At 40.4% G+C, this 20,355-nt stretch overlaps 1 protein-coding gene across 4 annotated transcripts in view; it reads left to right on the top strand.

Annotated features, from left to right (window-relative positions):
• Positions 1–393: 393 nt before the first annotated feature.
• Positions 394–20,355, top strand: part of shc1 (SHC (Src homology 2 domain containing) transforming protein 1) — a 29,146-nt gene continuing 9,184 nt past the window's right edge. Inside the window, exons 1-6 of one of the 4 annotated variants that reach the window (XM_017309593.1) lie at positions 394–633; positions 11,049–11,131; positions 16,645–16,809; positions 18,267–18,337; positions 18,850–18,910; positions 20,177–20,296. In XM_017309593.1, coding sequence (XP_017165082.1) covers positions 11,129–11,131; positions 16,645–16,809; positions 18,267–18,337; positions 18,850–18,910; positions 20,177–20,296 — 420 coding nt within the window. In that variant the 5' untranslated portion in view covers positions 394–633; positions 11,049–11,128. Of the gene's footprint in view, positions 634–11,048; positions 11,132–11,958; positions 16,810–18,266; positions 18,338–18,849; positions 18,911–20,176; positions 20,297–20,355 lie in introns of those variants that run through there. The other 3 variants (XM_017309594.1, XM_017309591.1, XM_017309592.1) reach the window with 3 other exon arrangements.

The following is a 20,355-nucleotide window of genomic DNA, read 5'->3' as shown; positions in this document are numbered from 1 at the left end:
TTATTAAAATGTCTGAGAAATCTAAGTGGAAAACCAGGGCAAGCATTTATACTAAAACCGCCACTGCTAATATTATTTTTAAAGGAACAGTAAAGGGTTTCCTTAGCAGATGCATTGAAGGTGTTATATTAAACTTCTAACTTGTTTTAGTTCCTGAAACTGAACGAAAACGGAAGAAAAAACTTCCAGTAGTGAACAGAAATCATCCAACTGTTCAAGTAAAACAACTTTTGGTCACTATTTCTATTTTACGCAACCTGCAGACTGGTCCAGGTGCAACGAAGTAGCCAAACACACACCCACGCAGGAACCGCGGCCAGATGACGTTGCCATTTGTTCGCGGAAGTGGCTTCTGTCGTGACTGTTGAGGGGGGGAGCGTAGAGAAGAGGGGAGGAGAAAGGAAAGGCAGGGGAAAGAAGAAGAAGAACAACAAGAAGAAGAAGAAGCTGACAAAGAAGAAAAAGAAGTTTAGAGTAACCTTCTCTGAAGTTAAAGTAACTTGGAAGTAGTGCGTCGACATAAAACCCTCTCGACGCTGCGCGCTGTTTACATGACTTTAAGCTAAAGTTTGTGCAGCAACAGCAGGCTGTGAGGCAGGAGGAGCAGCTGCGGGAAGGAGAGGAAGAGAGCTGGTAAGTTTCTCGTTAAAAGTTAGTAACTGACCGCACTCTTTTTGGGTCACGGCTCGGACGCTGTGAGTCAAGCTTTCGCACTTTGCATGCATGTGAAAAGTTTCTGGAACATTTTAGAGTCTGTAATGTGCGCTGAGAAGTGCTTTTGCATTTGTGCTTTTCGAACAGTGTAGTATGTTCACACATTGGATCAAAAATATTTAACTTGTGATGCGTTCAGGTGTGTAGATGTATAGGTGTATAGCTGAACGCTGTACAGATGAAGGTGGGCAGCTATTTATTTTTTCAAATAGGTACATGAGAGCTGGACTCTAAACGATCTTCAATCTACTGCTTGTATCAGTAGTTGCTGCAAAAAGTGACTTGCCATTAAGACAGATGAAGCCTTTTGTTATCTTACTGTAAAAACTATTTTTAATGAAAAATAATCGGAAAAACATAATTTACACATTGTATATTGAATGTTGTTAGATGTAAATCCCCGAGAACAGCAATCTGCAAAACTTTATTTAACATGTAAACAATACAGACTATGTAGAATTTGTGGAAAAATACAATTTTCAAATTGTTTTTTAATCCCACCCACTTTCATTTAGTTATCAAACTGTTTAGCAAATATTATTGTACAAAATTCTATGGTGTAAAAACTGTGACTGGAATTTTCACCGATTTACATATTTCTCCGATTTTAGTTCCCCCCACTCCCCACACCTAATTGTGTTATAACATTTCCATAAAGGAGAAGGTTATGGATTCAGTGAAAGAGCACATGAAGTTAGTTGGTGTGAGTTTAGATGTAGAGGATAGGACAAAATGGAGACAAATGGTTTGCTGTGGCGACTCCTGAAAAGAAAAGCAGAAGTATTATGCCATATAGTTTAATATCAGACAAAGCTAACGTGTAAATACAAAAAGCAGTTTGGAAATGATAATTTTATGACCAGTATCTGGAAAAAACCCAAAAAACATTCAACTCATTGTGGATTGCTGCAGCTGTTCCCATGTTAAGCCATACACTAATGCCAACTAATGATGTAAGATGAGTTTGGTTTCACCAGCCACAGCTTGTGCTTATGACTGCCAGAATTATAGAATCAAGGAATAATGTAAATAGAACCTGCCTGACAACATGAAGTGGACTAAAAGTTCCACTTCATGTTGGAAAGCAATAAAGTTTATTGCTTTAAACACAATGCCCCGATGTGATATTCAAGTTACTAAACCTCAGCAGTTTAGAAAGATTTTAAAAAGCCGTTTTAAGGTTTTGGTACTTATGTGAACAGTACTAAGAGCTGCTATGGACAAACAGAGAACATAGGGAACAGTGGCGAGCCAGTGAACCAAAATCCACTTACCTCAGTTTGTCAATGTTCACGATTCAACAGCGACAAAGAGGCTGGTCAAAAATATCCTTCTTTGGAAAGATCAAATAAAACCTCTAAAAAACTAAATGCGTTTGGGTTGCAAGATATTTTAATATTTTTGTGTAATAATCTTGCTTCCAGCAATCCCCATGACTTTCACTATTTTGGGCACCATGATCTGCATCAACTGTGGTGGGACTCCATTCTAACATGCTAAATAACTTAATGGCATGCAACGTGTGCATGCAGGACAACTGCAATCCAACCAACAGATATTGCAATTCTTTGCGGTATTTTTCATGCACAGATTGATGCGATTATATGTGCAGTTCTTGAAAATCAATGTATTATTAAAAACTAATTTAACAACATTTTGTATCCATCCCCAGTTTTGCGCATGCTGACAGTGCGCCTTGGAAGGTGCGTAGATTAAAAAAAATGCGTTAAGATTGCCTGTGGAGATCTTCACATTGATCCAGTTTAAGACGTGTTAAGATGCGGATGTGACCCTTTGGGTTTAAATTGTCTATCTCAGCTTTAGGACACGATTCAGAACCTGTGTAGCTGTCCAAGTGACATCCTTGCACTAGACTTTAACTAAACAGTTAAACATGGAAGTCTGAGTCCGTCAAATAACAGCATTAAGGCTAAGAAAGTTAAGAGATGAAGCAGATACTCAGCTTCGTGGTTTCTGATGGCTAGACAGTATATTATAAAAAGCACACTATTGTTCCTCATTTTTAGAGTGTAGTTCCTTAGAGCTCCGTAGATAAATTGAGAATTCATCTTCACATAAAATACATTTTATCGATCTGCTATGTCTGATTATAGTTTTTTTTAAATGTATAGCCAATGAGTGGGTAAAGTTATAAATTTAAAGTCACTTACAAAGGCTGATGTTTGTTACAGTTCCAAAGAAATCAAGATTACTTAACACAATTGCTCATTGCATTTGGAAACACATTGCACACAGTGTGCTTAAAGAAAAAACTAATTTGACTTGCAAAACTGAATATTTTGACAAAATGATTGAATAAACATTTTTGTTATATAATCGCTGGGAACCATGGTTGAAATATACATTTTATTTGTTGCGCAAGCACCATTGCACATTGCCGACATAATTGAGGTATCATTTGTCTTTCTGCAATGAAATTTTAGGTTGTGTAAGATTGGCGAGTTCGCTTAAGACATTTACTCTTTAAAGGACACGTCAAGGGAGTGGTGCATTTCCCCTTAAACGGCAGTAACCATCCTTCTACAATGCAGTTTACCATATCCATGTAAATTCATATCCAGAAATGCATCATCCAATCAGTCCAGCCATGTAAACAGATTTTAATTAATATATTCCAGTTCAACTTGAGTTATAATACAATGCACTCAGATACTGATCATTGAGCCAGTTGGTAAATGAGAATCTAAGGAAGCCTAGCTGAATGCATTGAGTCTTTGACTTTGCAGCAACACTTCACCTTGAGCAAGGATGTGTGCAGAAAGATCATTTGCATTGTCCTGTTTAAGAAATGCTTCTATTGCTTTATAGGTTCTGTTTTTCACACACATGCTGGCATTGCATAAGTTTAAATTAAATTTGCGAAGGACAATGATACAACCCTGTAGGAACACACACCGTGGCTTTTGGACTTTTGCTGATAACTCTCTGTGTGCCCCTTTTTATTGACTCATATTTATAACGTCTTACATTTCAAAAGCAACCTTCTCCTCCTCACTAGCATAGGGCAAACCTTCTATGAAAAGGCCCATGTATTGTCAGAGTCAAGCTATGTTGCTCCAGTCTCTGCTAAATTGTCAGAGAGATAAGGCATAGAGTCAGTCAGTGCACACATGGGCACAAATCTGCACACAGTCAGACAAAAAAAAGTTTGAGCTACGCTCCACTATGTCTTATAATTATCTGTGGAGACCAGCCAGCGTAAACACACCTCAGATGTGCTGAAACAGGGTCACTGTGACAGAGTTGAAGTTCAGAGTGAACGAATGAAGGGTAGACACACCATTATGGAAACAGACTGAAGGCAATGCAGGATGATTGAGGCGACTGAAACCAGCGTGCTTGGTGTTCTTATCAGGGTCAGCCACAAGGCTCAGGCCAGCAGCCCGTGACATGATATTAAATGGTGGAAGTTATCATCACTGATGAAATGTAGGCGAAGAGAAGGTGCAATCAGCCAGAGATCTCCCCCCGCCCCAAAAAAAAAGTCTGATTCAGACACATGACAGGAGCCCAACAAATAACGCACACACACACGCACACACACACACACACACACACAAATAAACATACAAGGACAAACGTGATACAGAGAGAAGGACAGTCCGAGACGTGAACTGTCAGTAAGAGAGGAGCGTCATGGTCACACTGTCACAACATCGCCTCAGTCTAAAATCCATTTGATTAAAGTGGGATCTGTCCAGTTCTGCTTGGATCCCATCAGTCACCAGTAAGAACTTTAGTGCTGATTGACAGGAGAGAGTGACATTTGGTTGTTATTATTACTTCACTAACACAGGTTGTGCAGATGGCTACAAACTGCAACACACTGCTGTCCCACCAATAATCTGAGATTTTCTTGTGTCATGATGTGCATATTATTCAGAATAATTGAGTCTTTTTATAATAGAAAGTTTACTGTTTCCTGACGGGACATTCAGCGTTGTTGGTGTGTGACGCTGTGAAGATAAATTCTTCTGTCTTTTTATACTGGTATTGTTAGGGTACTCTTATTTGTGTGTGTGTTGTGTGAAAGAAACATAGAAGTTTGTTTTTGAGCTCATAGCATGTGGTTGTCCGTCTCTGCCATACACAATGGCCCTGAAGCTCAGCCGTGTTTCCTCCTGTGGTTTATTGCTCAGTGCTGCAAGCTCATGGTTGAGTGCACAGTGAGCTACAGGTTTCATCAACGCTTGATGTGTAAGGTGATGAAAACCAGAAGTAAGTATAGCTGCATAGCTGTTTATTCAAACTTTATACAAACTTACATTTCAATCTTAATCTTAGCTGACATATCTGTAGATTTTGCTTAGCGTAACTATATCATCATAATGGGCTACTCCTTATATCTGGTAGCCTAATTCAGTTTGGCTTTTAACCATCAAAATATTGAATATACTGGGCAACCAAGGTGTTGGATTTCACTTAGTTTGTAGTCTGTCACTCAGTAGAACATGATTAAATAATTAAATGATGACCTACTGAATCATTATGAAGGAGAAAGCTCAATGTTAGTAGATGTGGAATCAAATGACAACTGATCCCTGTAATATCAGTCATCATTTGGGATGTTGTGACAGATATTGGTCTATCGCAACATCCCTTTTGGGGTTTAGCAATACACTGAAAATATGTTGACATTCCATTATCAGCTCAATATAAATATAACAAACATCTATTTGGATGGTGAAATATGTTAATAAAATTTAGATTTCTTGTATACAAATTCTGCATGCCTATATTTTACCTTTTTAAATGTAGTAATTCGGTAATTTCACACACTCGTTTCAGACAATAGTACTCAAGATGCTAAAGACCAAGGAGAGTTATTCCAGGTATAGTGGCAACAAGAGAGATGTGAGGAAAATGTTAATTTCTCTTAACTAATGCTGTTGTCAAAATATTTAACAATAGCTTTGGTTTTCTAGCATTTTATCACCACTCTGAATAATCTAACTCACTTATTGGTCTTGTGGTGTTCAGCAGGGATCAGTCCTTTGTTCCATATTATTATTTATCCTACGCAATTGTTTATCGCCTATAACTGGGCTTCACAGTGGAGGAGTTGGTAGCACTATATTCTACACCTTACATCAAGAACATACTGAGTACAAATCCAGGCCCGAGGTCTTTTCTGTATAGAGTTTGCATGTTCTCCCTGTACATGCATAAATTCTCTCCCTGGCTTCGTCACGCAGTCCAAATTCATGACTGTTAGATTAATTGGTCTCTAAAATTGTCTGTGTGTGTGTGTGCGTGTGTGTGTGTGTGCACGTTTCTACGTCCTGTGTGCCTGTATTTTGCCCTGTGATGGACTGGCAAGCTGTCCTGGGTCTGTCTCTCCCCAATAACAGCTGGACATGGGCACCAACTCACTCCGTGACCCTGCAAGGGTAGAGAATAGATGAGAAAGCTGAGACTGCATAATTGTGTTCAGAATGACTGTCACAGTTATTTGGTTAAATAGTAAATATCATGCTGTGGTTATTCACATATCATTTTAAACTGTATTATAATAGCAAGTTTTAAATTGTATATTTTTAAAGAAGAAAAATGAGTCGTGACAATCCTGTAGAAACACTGCTTTCACTTCTTGATTTTGTTGTTTCTAATTTACAAATTTTAAATAAAAAAAATATAGGGCCTCAGTCTAAATTTTGCAATGAGATCACACAAGGTTGGAAAAAAATACCACTGAATATATCAGAGATAACTGAGTAGATGAAGATCAACAAATGCCACAATGTCTGGGATTGCATACATCATATTCTTATTCAGTTGATAAGCGGCATTGATTGGTGGGTTGGTATTTTGACTAGTTTCAGTAACATTTATACAATCTATTTAAACCTCATTTCCTAAAAAAAAGCTAAGAATTTGATGCATTTTTGTTTTTATTGTTTAGGTTGGAAAATAGCTTAAAGGTGGTAAATGTTATGTTTGACATACAACAATTTAATCAAAGCGTGTTTAAATAAAACAAGATGATGTAGACAGAATATCATAAGGTTTGGCTCCCTCTTGATAAAATATGGAAGTACTTGATATCTAGTTTGGTCAATTTAAATTAAGTGGTCAAACAAACTGTTGCAGCAACTGGGAAGTTGTAAGTGGAAGTTGTAGAGTAAATGGAGTGAGGTTGAGTGTAGCAGGAAGGGAAGGATGGAAGGAGATAGAGATGAGGGATTGTGGCTAGTGGGGTGATTGTGGGAGGGGGTGGGTCAAACAAAAATAGCCATCTCACATGTTTGCTGTGTGTGTAGTGAGCTGTGAAACAAGCGGAGAGAGACGTCCTGTTGAATGTCTGGCTAATCTAATGTCTCAGCCTGATTTTTGCTAATGTAATTGCCTTTTTTTCAACTGCTTTTGCATGCAGTCATGTCTTTTCTCAGCTACACAAATTCTGTCTGTTCTTTCTCTTCTCTGGACGACGTTGTTTTGTTTTTAATGAGTTCTAATGGCTAAACTGTGCCTCAGATGATAAATGTCTATGAGAACGGCCAAGCAACTGTCAAAACTTATAAGCTCATTTGCATTTATTTTTTTGCCCTGGTGTATTAAAAGGGCTGAGGCAGCTGATGCAAGGTGTGTATGAAATCCAGACCACTTTGCTTAGTTTATTTTTATTGTTTGACTCAATAAATACTGATTTAATGCTGTGTTTAAAGAGTCATTTGGTCTATATACAAATCAAATCAAGCCCTTGTTCTCCTGCACCGGGCAAGCTGAAACAGAAATATTTCACTCCTGGCTTCTTTGCAGGTAATTCCTTTCATTCCGCAAGGTGTGTTTTAACATGTTGTGTGGATTTTTGCCTTTCCTTTGTCACTGTTTCTCATTGGTTGTCCTGGCTTTCATTACTTTCTCCCCTCTCAGTTATTGCTCTGTTTGTGTCTGCGCCCGTGGTATCAAGGCAGTCTCGTGATTTTCTTTGCAATTGATACTGGGAGCAAAGCATGCTGGGGGTTGAGTAGCTGCAAGGGCATCATCGGAGCATGCTGCAGCTGGCATTCTGTGCTTAATGTCTGTGTCTTCATCTGCTGATGTGTTTTTAGTTTCACAGACTCACAGACAGCCTGTGTTGGCAGATGGAATATGTGGTAAGATATTCAAATTATACAACCAGCTAATGGTAAACATAATATACCACAGTGGTTGATTATGTGGTGAGGGTAATGTGAGAATTCATAAAATTACCTGCTGGGTGCACCCCAATGCTATAAAAAAAATTGCCGTCACAGATCATTTTAAACTGTACTACATCACGGTACCCAATCAGTCAATAGTTTTAGTCAGCATTATTCAAAAAGTGTCCATTAAGTTGATTTTAGCCATGGATATCTGCTTTGTAAAACCAAAAGAAAGCCAAATGAGAGATGTTTTGCAAATGTTCAGGTTCCCTGCCTTTAAAATATGATGAGTAGCTTTTTAGCATGAAATGGAGCAAAATTCAGTAGATTACTTAAAAACATCTAAATATTGATGCATCTGGAGGGCATATTTACTGCACATCTTTTAAATACATATTTAGAATTTTTTCTAGTTAAACAGTCTTAAAGGGTGTTTCAGTACGAGTTGTCCTTTATTTTTTCTGAAGCATAAAACTAAAGCCAGCACAAACTCATAGTGCCCGGCTTCTAAAAAATTATCGTGGGATTGCACAAATTGTACTCACTGGTCAGTTTATTAGTCTCAGCTACGTCAAACTGATGCAGTCTATAACAGCCAAGCAATAAATTCTACCTCCATAAAGACAGTCTGTTTTTTATTTTCCCCAGCAATATTTTGTTGGTGACTTAAAGGAAAAGCACAGGCGGTCAGTGTAGTGTACATTTAAGTAAAGAGCTAAAAGGCACACAGAGCATCCTCAAGTTAAGAATTAGAATTGAGAATTACAAAAGACATCTATCGGAGGTACGTACAGCGGAGGAGATAAATCAGTGACTGAGGCTGCGTGAATGAAATGTAGGAATTTATTTGGCTGCAACATCATATCTGATTGGCTGTAATATAGGACATTAATAATAGCACACATTTTCATACTTGTGCATCCTTGATTTACTGTTGATATATGCAACATCTCTAGTTTGCAGTTGTGGCACACTCATTTCAGTTTTAGGCTTGGTCTTCATTATGTTTACTGTTCACTGATGCTCTTTAACAAACCTCTGAGACCTCGAGTCCTTAACAGATCATCTGGATTTATATTAATTTTAAATTCCACACAAGGAAACTTGGTTCACTTAAGTGATTTCTGAAAGTGACTGGTTACACTGAAATCTTATTCAAGGATACAACAGTAAAATGCAAATTCATATCACATTTTTCAGATTTGACTTGTTAAAAAAAAGTTAAACTCATCAGTATTCACACACTTTACAATGTCTTGTACATTAAAGTCTTTGGTTTTATTGGCACTTTTGTGAGACGCTGTGGTGTATTTAACCAACTTTGAGGTTTTACTGTATTTTTACATGGAAGGGAACTGTTTTATCAACATGTAGGCGAAGAGCTAAACTGGTTCCTCTTTTTGCTTTTGTCCTAATCTTAAAACAAGGTGTCTACTCTTTATAAGCTACAGCTCAGTATCCAAACTGTTGTCTAAAAAACTCAAAACAAAGTCAGAATATCTTCTTTTTAACCAAAAATGCTGCATTTCTGAGGAACTGAAGAAGGTTTTTTGTCTGCCCTAAACCACTGTTTATTGTGTCTCACTGGTTGTGGGTAGGGTGCAGGCTAACTGTCTCACCATTCACCTCTACCACTCGTACCACTGTGTGTCGTAATGGACGTAATTCTGAACACATGTAGTTGGTTGATTCTTGTGAGTTACAGGAAGTCTTTCTGTATTATCCACTCTGCTGAGCTTCTGCGGCAACTTTCTGCTTTTCTGCAGCACTGACGTCTCATCAGATATGCTTGAATATTGGGGCCAATCTCTTGAATATCTTGTCTTTCTGTACTTTCCCCTGTAGCTGTAGTCATGTTATCTATTATGTGTAGTGGATATGGAAAAGAAATCAGCAGTCTTTTTTTTTTTTAATTGCCAGATTTTTATGATGTAAAAATTAGGCCAAGATTAATCTTTTCTGAGCTTTTTTCCACTTTAATGATCTGTAGCCTGTTGAACTCGACAGAAAACAAATGTTTTCCAAGAAAATGTAATCAACAGGTCACAGAAAAGTGCTTGCCTTGGGTGCACACCCATACACTAATGCTTTGTTGAAGTATCTTTTCATTGTATTGTAGCAGTGTCAGTCATAATAACCAACCCTAACCCTGCTCTAGATTTGAAGCATTGGAGTCTCAAGGTTTTGTGCTATCTTTGACTGGTACTTTCTTAGTACTAAAGCTCCAGTTCCAGGTGAAGAAAAGCAGCACCAGAGTTGATCCTGCCGACAGATCAATTTTCTGAAGTTAATGTTTCAATCCAAAGTGTTACGTCAAATTTAGGTTTAGTGTCCCTTAGTTGTGCAACACCTAATTTAGCCATTGTTAGAGGATGCACAATTTTAGTGTTGCAACCAGCACCATTCTTCTCTTTGAACATCATGTTCTTTAACATGATGTTAAAGAACATCATGTTAATGTGATTTGGCACCAAATCACCAAGACGTTCATGGTGATTTGGTGCCAAATGTACTTGTGGGAATAATAACTTTTTTTTTTCTTTTCAAACCCTAAAACACATCTATCCCACACTTTATACACTTTATTTATGGGAAGTCTACGACATAGTCATAGTAGTTGCTTGAAATTGCTGCAGCTTTTTGAAATGTTCCTATAGACCTCACTGCAGCCACCCTGACCAGTTTTCTTTTTATCTGTTGTGGAGTGACATTCACTTCTTGGTAATGTCACTGTTGCTCCATGTTTTCTCCACTTCATAATGACTGCTCTCACTTTGTTCAGCTGTACATCTAAGGACCCCAACATACTTCACTCCAAGCCAAACAGTCAACATATAGTCATGTAGTGACTGACCATTCATATTTGCACAAACCTTTCATACAACTGTACAGACCACCCGAGGGACATCTCTCCCACTTTTGTATATGTCATTCCCGTACACCCGCATCCCTCTTTTCTTCCACGCATCCTCTGTTTTGGTTACAAATTGTCACAGAGCTACACGCCCACACTTCCCTGCGACAACCTCCTCCTTGAACAACGACCTTACATTTTCCTTTCAGGAGTTATTAACCATCTCCCAGTCTTATTGCCGTAGCAGTTATTTAGTGAAGAATCATACAAATGTATATAACTCCTCACTGCGTTAGTTCAGCATTACCCAAAAGTATTCATGTCTCCTGCAGGTACAAAAACCGGATAGTGGAAGCAGACTAGTTGAAGAGAAATATCAACATTGCTGTCTGAGTGCATTTCCGCATAAAACATGGCAAGTAACTTCTGACCAATCAGACACTTTTTCACAGAGCACTGCTGAAATACATCTACATAAATGAGAGCTGATTTCAGTACTTAGGATGAAGTACGTCAGGGCTTTAATGCTTTAGAATTTCATTTGTGCCTTTCTCCTGACTGATATCTTTCAGAAAAGGATGTTGGACGCTCTCGGTTGATCCTGGCTTATACTAGATCAGCAGAAATTCATGTCGGGTTTTCAGAGCAACTGATAGCAGTCGAGGACTGACTCTTATTAAGCATCAGTTTGAATGGTTGTTAATTTTGAGCACAGCCACATCCACAAAAGCAAGGGGAAGTGCACACTCATGCAACTACATGATTTTAGTCTTTTTATATTTAATTTTATCCCCCACCTGAAATATTTCAGTTTCTATCTGAAATGAGTGGAAAAGGTGTTAGGTCACCTTAAAGGCAGATAGAGTTCTGAAATGATTTGGCTTAGTCTCACATCTACTGTAGATGTAAGTTTTTTTCCCCTTCTGTCTGCTTTCATCAAGGTTAAGTAGTGTGACCTTCTGTCACACTGCCACCATGTGAATGGAGGGGCTCCTCTTCTTTTCACTCTTTAACTGTTTCTCAGGTTACCAAACATGAATAAGGGAGGAGTTGTGACAAACATTATAAAGCCCAGTCTAACACACACACACACATCCACCCTCTCTTCTATCCCTTCCTTCTTCCACATCCCTATCTCTCCCTGGAGTGAGTGCATTAACGTGCAGGAGCGCAGCATCTCGCTGTGCATGCACATGTACTCTGCTAAATGACTCTGGCTGCAGAGAGGAGATGGGGGAGGAAACAGGAAGGAGGTAGCATGGGAGAAAAGAAGGAGGGGAGGGCACATACAGCGGCGCACGCATGTGTGTCTGAGAGGGAGAGAGAGAGGAAGAGGAGAGAGACGGTAAGAGAGAAAATGGGAGGCAGCATCACCCACCCAGACCAGGAGGAGAGGAGGGGAGGGCAGACAGCGTGCTCGTCCCTCCAACAGACAGAGGTGGAAGGGAAGTGGGCATGAGAGACAGAAGGGGAGCACAATGAAGGAGTGCCATTGTCCATCCTGGCAGCATTGCCGTTTCACTATCTGCTGAAAGATAGAAAGAGACGGAGGAGGGGACAAGAAAAAGAGGAAGAAGAAGAGAACGCGGAAGAGGAGAGGATAGATGGAGAAAAGCTAACGGCAATGACTTTGTGAATTGATCAAGCAGAAGAGTGAACCAGAGGAGAAGCACGTTTTTTTTTTTTGTTGTTTTCTTTTCTATGTCAGGGAGTAGAGGGAAGGAGAGCCAGACAGAGGGAGAGAACGGATGTTCGGACAGTCCGGGGATGTTTAAACATTAATGTGGCTTTCAGATTAATATGGAACTTGGCTTTAGATAAATGGCTGTTACTTATTAAGTGCATGCTTTCTAAACCAAAAAATTAACAACTAATGTTTTGCCATTTCTTTAAAAAAAAAAAAAAGGCAGATTTGTTATACTTAATTTATACAGAGAAGTCTTTATTACTTTTCAGATTTTTCTATCAGAATAAGATCTACTCAGCAGCAGGAGTTATGTTATACAATAATCTTTAACTGCTGCAGAGAATATTCAGGTGGTTTTTATGCAACTTTTCTTAGCATTAGTTCTCTTCTAAAGTCAAGCATAACGGTGTTGTTCTTTATAGAATACTGTTAATCTGAATTTTGTTGCTGTTCTTGCAATTTTTAAGTTTATCACTCCAACTGGAGTCGGTGCATTCAGCCAGTGGCGATGTCAACATTGATTGGGTTTTATGGCTGGTGCGATGTCGGTCAAACTTTGATCATTTCCTGAACTGTATTGATCTAAGAGTCGGTGGTTCTTTTTTTCCCCTGCATTGGATCAAAAAAAAAAAGCTCTAATGTAGAGTCTTTGATGCAACAGCTAGCAGATAATTGCTTACCAAAGCAGTTATCTCTTTGAAGATTTCTGCTGTTGTTGGGACTTCTTGGCATAAATCCTCCGCAGGCATTTCTCCTAATGTCTGTTGCCATCGCAACGGGCTGCAGCTGCAGACAGAACATGATGTAAAAATCTTTTCTTTTTGTCCTTTTTAAAACTGGTGCTGTTCCATTTGGTATTTGTACGCATTTTATAGATAACTAGTCATAGTTGCATCTTGTTTCCTTTTAACTGGATTTTACTTTTATTCTCTAGTCTGTGATTCAGGGTTGTTTCAGGTCATCTGTACCCTTTTACCCTTTCTGTAGGGTTGTCCAGTTTAACAGTCAAGCTTGATGTGCTGCTATCAGGCACTACTGGATAAATGAATTATCATTCTGATTTCTCTTGTACATATCAGTGAGTACAGCTGCTTGGCCTCAAGGCTGTGCTTCATGGTGTGTTGGTGACTCAGGATTTCTGTCCATTTTGAGGGTCGTCATCTTTGTCACCTGACCTACACTGTGTTCAGTGCACTGAAAAAATATACCAGGTCTGCTACGCCTTTGTTAAATAATATTTGTAGTTTTCTCTGTACTACTTGCTTATCCATGCATACTGGATCTGTTGCCTTTTTAAAGTGCTAATCTTTTTCCTGGAGTTTTAGTTGTTCTGGATAATAGTTGCCTGGGTATGTTTTTCCAGCCATAATTCTTTACAGCTTTCTGGAGCTCGTCCCAGCCTTTCCAACTGGCAGTGCTTTAGTATGACTGGATCCTCCATGGTGCTTTCTGGCCAACACCAGATGGATGGCTAGCTAGAGTTGCTAGACAATCCCTCTGAGGTGCTAGACTTGTGTAGGCGACTGTTCCTCTGCCATGAATCCAGCGCCCACTACAATCTTGAGTGGTGTTACTTCAGGCCTAGTAGATAATTTAAATGTTATTGTGGAAGGAAGGCATAAAATAAGCCGCTTGCTTGCAATTACTGAAACTTTGGTGCCAAATTAAAAACTTTGGCGCAAGTTGTTTGGATAAATAGGCCAGTTTAAATAGGCATGGATGAATAGTGCCTCATGAGGTGGGACTGTTGGTGTAGCATTGCCTCCTTCTGAGGTTGAACTGTTTTCAGACTGAATTATTGGAGGGGTTTGGAGTTTAAGGAGACTGTTAATGCAAACAGACTGTTTGTCTTTTCTAGGTTGGACTATGCAGAACATGAGAAGTTTAAGGGTGTTTGTGCACTGAAAGCTTTGCCTTAGATAAGGAATGAATATAAATCTGGGTTTGCGCACATTAAAAATGTCTGCATCAACACTCTTCTCTCAGGTAATCTGGGCTTGCTGTTTGAACTAGGAAGTGCTAAAGCAAGTTGGTGCAAAGTGCATTGGGTTCATGTTAAACATCAGTGAGTCTCCATTCAGGGAACCCTAAGTGAGGAAGTCTAAACCAGACCTGTCAGGTCTCATCATCGTCACCACAAGCCCGCCGGTAGTCACCATCATCCTGTGACCTACATTCTGCAGCGTTACATCACCGCCGTGCTACTGCAGTGTGTGTTAGTGTACCAGACACTGGCAGAATCTCAGACTCAATGTACCACTATCAAATGGTGCTTCAGAAAATAAAAAAATGCATCATTACCTAGGTGGCCAGTTTTAGGGAACAAACTTGAACCAAGGCCGGCTCTGTTGTTTTAGCCATATCAGTAACCTTATTCAGGAATGGGCTCAACTCTGCCAGCCCAGTCTTAACAAACTTTTCATCTGTCAGTTTTTCTAAAGCCACCATGTCTAACCTCTAGCTATCCACAATCCTCGCATAGAAAGGCAAAAAAGCACGGTTCAACTTTAGTATATTCAAATAACGAACTGTTAAACTAGGCAGCCTGGAGAACGGGCGAGCAATCGCGGGAGGGGGTGAGGGGGAGCGAGAGATCATCTGGAAGAGGCGAGAGGACGTGGTGGCACGTGAGAAGGCAGAGGCATTGGAGAGACAGAGGTTGGCAGAGTACATTGTGTGGAGGAAGAGAGAGGACTTCCAAGATAAAAAAGGAGACCGAGAGAAGGGAGGAAAGGGCTCTGAGAAAGGGAAGGAGGCTTCACCAGAAGTGATCTGGAAGAGGAGAGAAGAAGAGGAAGAAGAAGAAGGGGAAGCAGGGAGGGATAGAGCAAAGGCCATTCAGAGAGGACATGAAAGCATTTGGAGGAAGAGGGAGAGGGAGTGAAAAAGGCAGCCAGTGACAGATTTGCATTGCTTTTGAAACAGGTGTTCAAAAGACTGTACAAAGAATTTGGCAGTAGTCGTACATTAGTAAGCCTCCTCTCTCGCTTCTTTAGCAGCTCTGCAGGTGTTTGCTCTGTTATCGACCAGTTGAAGTTGTATATTATGCATGTGTTGGTGCTGTTTAGTTGGTGTGCACAGCGTCTTTTAGAAACCCCATGTTGGCCGCTAATAGGATTTTTATAGTCCTACATCAAGCAAGATAGATTTGGCAAAGGGAACTACTGCACACATACACACACACACACACACACACGAAGATATGTACTGCCCCACACAAGTAGACAGATCATTAACAAGTGTGCACCCCTAAGACAAACAGGAAGGGGAAAAAAGGGGGTGCGCTTAGAGAGACAATCACTTGTGTTGATTCTTCATGGTGCTGGTGACAGCTGAATAACACCTACTCTTTGCCGATTATGTCGGGATGAGGCACTCGCGGATGTCGTTTTACATTGGGTGCAAACACCAAGAGGAACCCTCTGTGGAGAGCTAAAAGCTTGTCTTCATCTATTCAGGGGAACTGAACAACAAAACTTTACTAAAGAACTGAGGACAACATGAGCTGTACTTGTGCACTAATAAACTATTTTCATCTGTATTCCAACTTTATGGTGGAGGCCCAGCTTCTCCAACGCACCATCTCCCATCTTGCACTCATTGTGGATAAAGCCAATTTTATTGCAGTTTGTTTTCGACTGCTTGGTAACGAGTGGAGGACAGACAACCAGACAGATGGATGTAGAGCTCTTGCAGTGAGCAAGAAGGACAGATGGTTGTATGTCCTTTCAGAGGGAAACTTTGAATTGTGAGACAAAAAGACTTTAAATCGCTGCAGCCAGTGTGGACTTAAAATCTCGCCCTGCATAATTATGGAGCTTGTGCAGAAAGCCAAGTACACCCACATTCGGAGTGAGTCGTTGAGCTCAACCGATGAAACAAACTCCAACCCATCATCGTTTCCACCTTCCAGCCCAGTCACCCCGCTTACCCCCTCCCCTGGTTTACCGTCTTCTCTCTCCTCCTCGTCGCTCACTCCCATCTTGCCCCCTACATCTCCCAGACAGGCTGAAAATAGCCCGACCACTCTCTGCTCCTTCTTCCCCAGTATGAGATCGCTTCGTCTGGGTGTCTCCGCTACCCTTCTCCCAGGACCCAGGGCTGCTAGCAGGCCACAGCCGGTTCAGGCGCCTGTTGAGTCCTCTGGAGATGACAGGAGCAATTCCAGCTCCTCTCCTCCGCTTCATCAACACGTTGCCCTCCTAACTGCTCCCTGTCCCCCTCCCCGACCTCCTCTGCAGGACATGAACCGGCTTGCAGGGGCCTCCAGAAGGGCACGGGTGGAAGGAGGTCAGCTGGGAGGAGATGAATGGACACGCCATGGCTCCTTTGTCAACAAGCCCATCCGTGGCTGGCTGCATTCAGACAATGTGGTCAGCACCAGTGGCGTTTGCTATACAGTACGGGTAAGCCAGCACTCTTGTATTATCACTCTCTTTGGATACATAAGGTGTGAAACCATGCAGCCAGTCAGAGAATACACAATACCAGGTTCAAGAGAACAATCTGAGATATTAACAGTATTTTAAGGATAAAAAGCATTATTTATTGTTTTTTTTTATATACATAAAGATTCACAAATCATAAGTGCTTTGAAGAGCTGTAGAACAGGGATGCTAAAAAAAAGGTAAAAATAAACATAGACAGGATGTCATGCTTACAGCTATCACTAGGCATGGGTCGGTCATCACTGATGACTGACGATTGGTATGACAGAAAATCTTTATTCTTTTTAAAGCTTAACATTAACTGAAACTGTCTTAATACTGACAGTTAGTAAATAGTACTTTAATGCATAGTCTTCACTTTGAAGTATTGTGAGTTTTTAATGTTGTGAGATCTCATTATACCACAATATAATTTTGCTCATAAGTTTACATACATGTTAAAATTTCAGTTTTTGTTGAAGCGTCTTTTCAGAGAATATAGATGAAACAACATTTATATGAAACATTAAGGTGCCCAAAGACTCACTACCTTTTTTTACACACACACTAATCGCAAGCAGTACCAGAGGTGAGGATTGTTGCCTTCAGGAGCTATTTAAGCGATGCGTTTCAGCTTGTAAGGTATGTAATCAAAACAAAACTTCCAGGCTCTGTGCATTTGTGATCAGGGTCTCCTGTGTAGTTTCTGTTGTCTATATGGTATACAGTTATCCTACACTTTTTTGAAAAATTTTATTTTTATTATATTACTTTCCTGGTCTGAACAATAAAAATATTTTCAACTGTTTTTCTGAACTTTATTCCCTGTCCTGTTGTGTAAATATTCTTTCCACTGTAACTTATATCCTTCCTTGTTTCCTTTGTTCCTTTATTTCTTCCTTCCTTTTGTCCTGTCTTCCTTGCGTATCCTTTCTTCATTCCATAAACCCTACCTTATTTGTGTCCTTCCTCCTCTGTCATCTATTCTCCCGTCCTTCCTTGCCTCCCTCCTTCCTTTCAGCTTCAGTATTTAAAGCCTGGCTGTTGCAGAAAAATTGGTCCTAAATTTGCAGTGTATTTATGGAATCTACGTTTTAAGAGGATCATAAAATGCCTGAGATCTGCAATGTCTGGAATATTTACATGAAAAGTGTAGGAATCCTGGGATTCAAAAGAGCAAACACAATTGTTGCATACTATACAGCTTCACCCAACAACTAAATGTGGATGAAAGAGAGTGAAATGCATTTTAAAAAAAGACCCAAACACTTGACTTTTTCCAGGGTATGTAAACTTATGAGCACAACTGTAAAGGTTTCTCTGGCCAGGCTGCAATGTGTTCATGATTTTCTTTAGTTTGCTTCCTGTGTGTTTCATGTTACAGCAACAAAGGAAATGTTTCTTGTTAACTCGTTGCCTTCCTGTTTCCTAAACAGTACATGGGTTGTGTGGAGGTGCTACAGTCAATGAGAGCTCTTGACTTCAGCACCAGAACTCAGGTCACCAGGTGAGAATGTGCACAGCTCATCATGTGCTTCAGCTGGCTTTTCCTTCTCTTGCATTGTGAGTGGGTGAGAATGTGAGAAAAGTGGCAGTGGTTAGCCTTAAAGACATATTGGGTCTGTATGCCGACATGCTCTGCTCACCTCTCAAGTCTTTTTCTGCTACCTCTCTTTCTGTCCTGCTTCTGGTCTGCTTTGCTTACTTGTTTTTTAGTCTCTCAGTGTCTGTTTCTGTGCGTGCGTGCGTGCGTGCGTGCGGGCGTGCGTGCACCCCCCTGCTGTTCCCTGAAGCCTTAAATTAGAACACTCTGGAATACTGTTGGTTTCCTTGTGGTTTCCGGAGTGATATTTGTCTCACTGGTAAAGAGCAGCACAGTTGCCAGGGGGACGATAAATTCTCCTACCATCTGCCAGATTTCTTTTTAATCTGCCTAAACGTGAGTCCAGAAAAGAGAAAGTAACTTGCCTGACCTGTATATGTATATTTTTTTTGTTTTTGTGTTTATTACCCTGTCAGAGAGGCTATAGCTGTGGTTTGTGAGGCAGTACCTGGAGCCAAAGGATCCCGCAGGAGAAAGGTACATACAGCTTACACCCGACCACACCCTTACTCAGAACATTATTTATTTATACAGCTTAAGTGGACAGCAGGAGGAAGGGTTTTCTGGATGAAATCTCTGTTTAGCTTTACTGTCCACCCTGTGGTCAGTTGGCTGTTCGGCCAGGTTCCCCTTCTGTCTCACGGACTCTCATTAATCTGCATAGGGACAGCAAACATGTGGAAGAAGCTGCCATGGATCAGTTTTGTGATCTAATTTGAAATCCTGTTAGAGGTTGCAAAAGACTTTAATTTGGGGCAGTCGATCACCTTCCAACAGGAACAAGACTAAACAGAGAACCAGAAATATAATGGAATGGTCTATTCAATGTCCAGACCTTAAAAGTAATTTGGGTATGAATACTTTTGCAAGGAAAACTCCTCAAACGTGCTTGGCATGGCAATGGTGTAATTAAAGAATCCAAAGATCATCTGTACTTTTAGCCCAAAAATGTGAATCCTATTGTCTAAACTGCATGCTGGTGGAAGGAGACAGAAATACCCAGATGTTCATTTGAGCTGACTGTAAACTCGATATTGATGCTTGGTCTCTCTCCTGCTTCCCCCACTGCCACGAGGGACGCTTATGTGGAGCCAATGATGTTCTTAAAGTACTTTAGATTAGCAGACACAGCCACCAGTCTGCTGTTTAAAGATTTTGAGTGTCTGTGCACAAATGAAACTGAAAACATCCATAAAACAGGTGGCTAAATCCAGCTGCCTGCTGCCATTGCAGGATTTGACCAAGGAATGTCTGGCAGGGAAGCACCCCAGACAAAATACAGTGGTAGTACTTATACTAGAATAGATTTTACTGGGCTAGGCTCTCTTATTTGGCAGGACTGAGGTTAATGTGGTAGGGCATGCTCATTCAGTCCCGATGGTGCTTTTCTCATCACATATTCTACACACTTGGAGATAGTCGTGAATGAAAGACATTAGAACAAGAAGATTGGACTAACACATTGTTGCTGTTGAGGTTTCTGTGACGGTCTCGGCCGAGGCTCCTCTGTTGGTCACAGTTGGCCTTGGAGAGCAGATTAACAATTGCAGCTGTTATGTCACTCCTACACATGCGTGCATGTTCACACATTCAGCCAAGTACTAGACTTCACAAAAGAAGCACCTTGTAGATATTATTATGCCTTATAGAAGAGGGAGAATAATAAAATAAACACTAGTTGTTTCTGCTGTGTTCGAAGTGTTTTGTTTACAACTCATAACCATGTATGCCTCTCTCTTGCAGCCTTCTTCTCGCTCTCTGACGTCCATACTGGGGAAAAGTAACTTGCAGTTCGCAGGCATGACAATCAGCCTCACTATCTCGACCAGCAGCCTCAATCTACTGGCCTCTGACTGCAAGCAGGTTAGACTGAAAGTGTTTTTAGAAATATGTGGAAAGGTTGGTCCTTTGGTTTTAGTTTT

The sequence above is a fragment of the Poecilia reticulata genome, linkage group LG16, assembly GCF_000633615.1.
Source record: "Poecilia reticulata strain Guanapo linkage group LG16, Guppy_female_1.0+MT, whole genome shotgun sequence".
NCBI classification, from domain to species: domain Eukaryota; kingdom Metazoa; phylum Chordata; class Actinopteri; order Cyprinodontiformes; family Poeciliidae; genus Poecilia; species Poecilia reticulata.
This window is presented reverse-complemented; position numbering and strand designations above follow the sequence as displayed.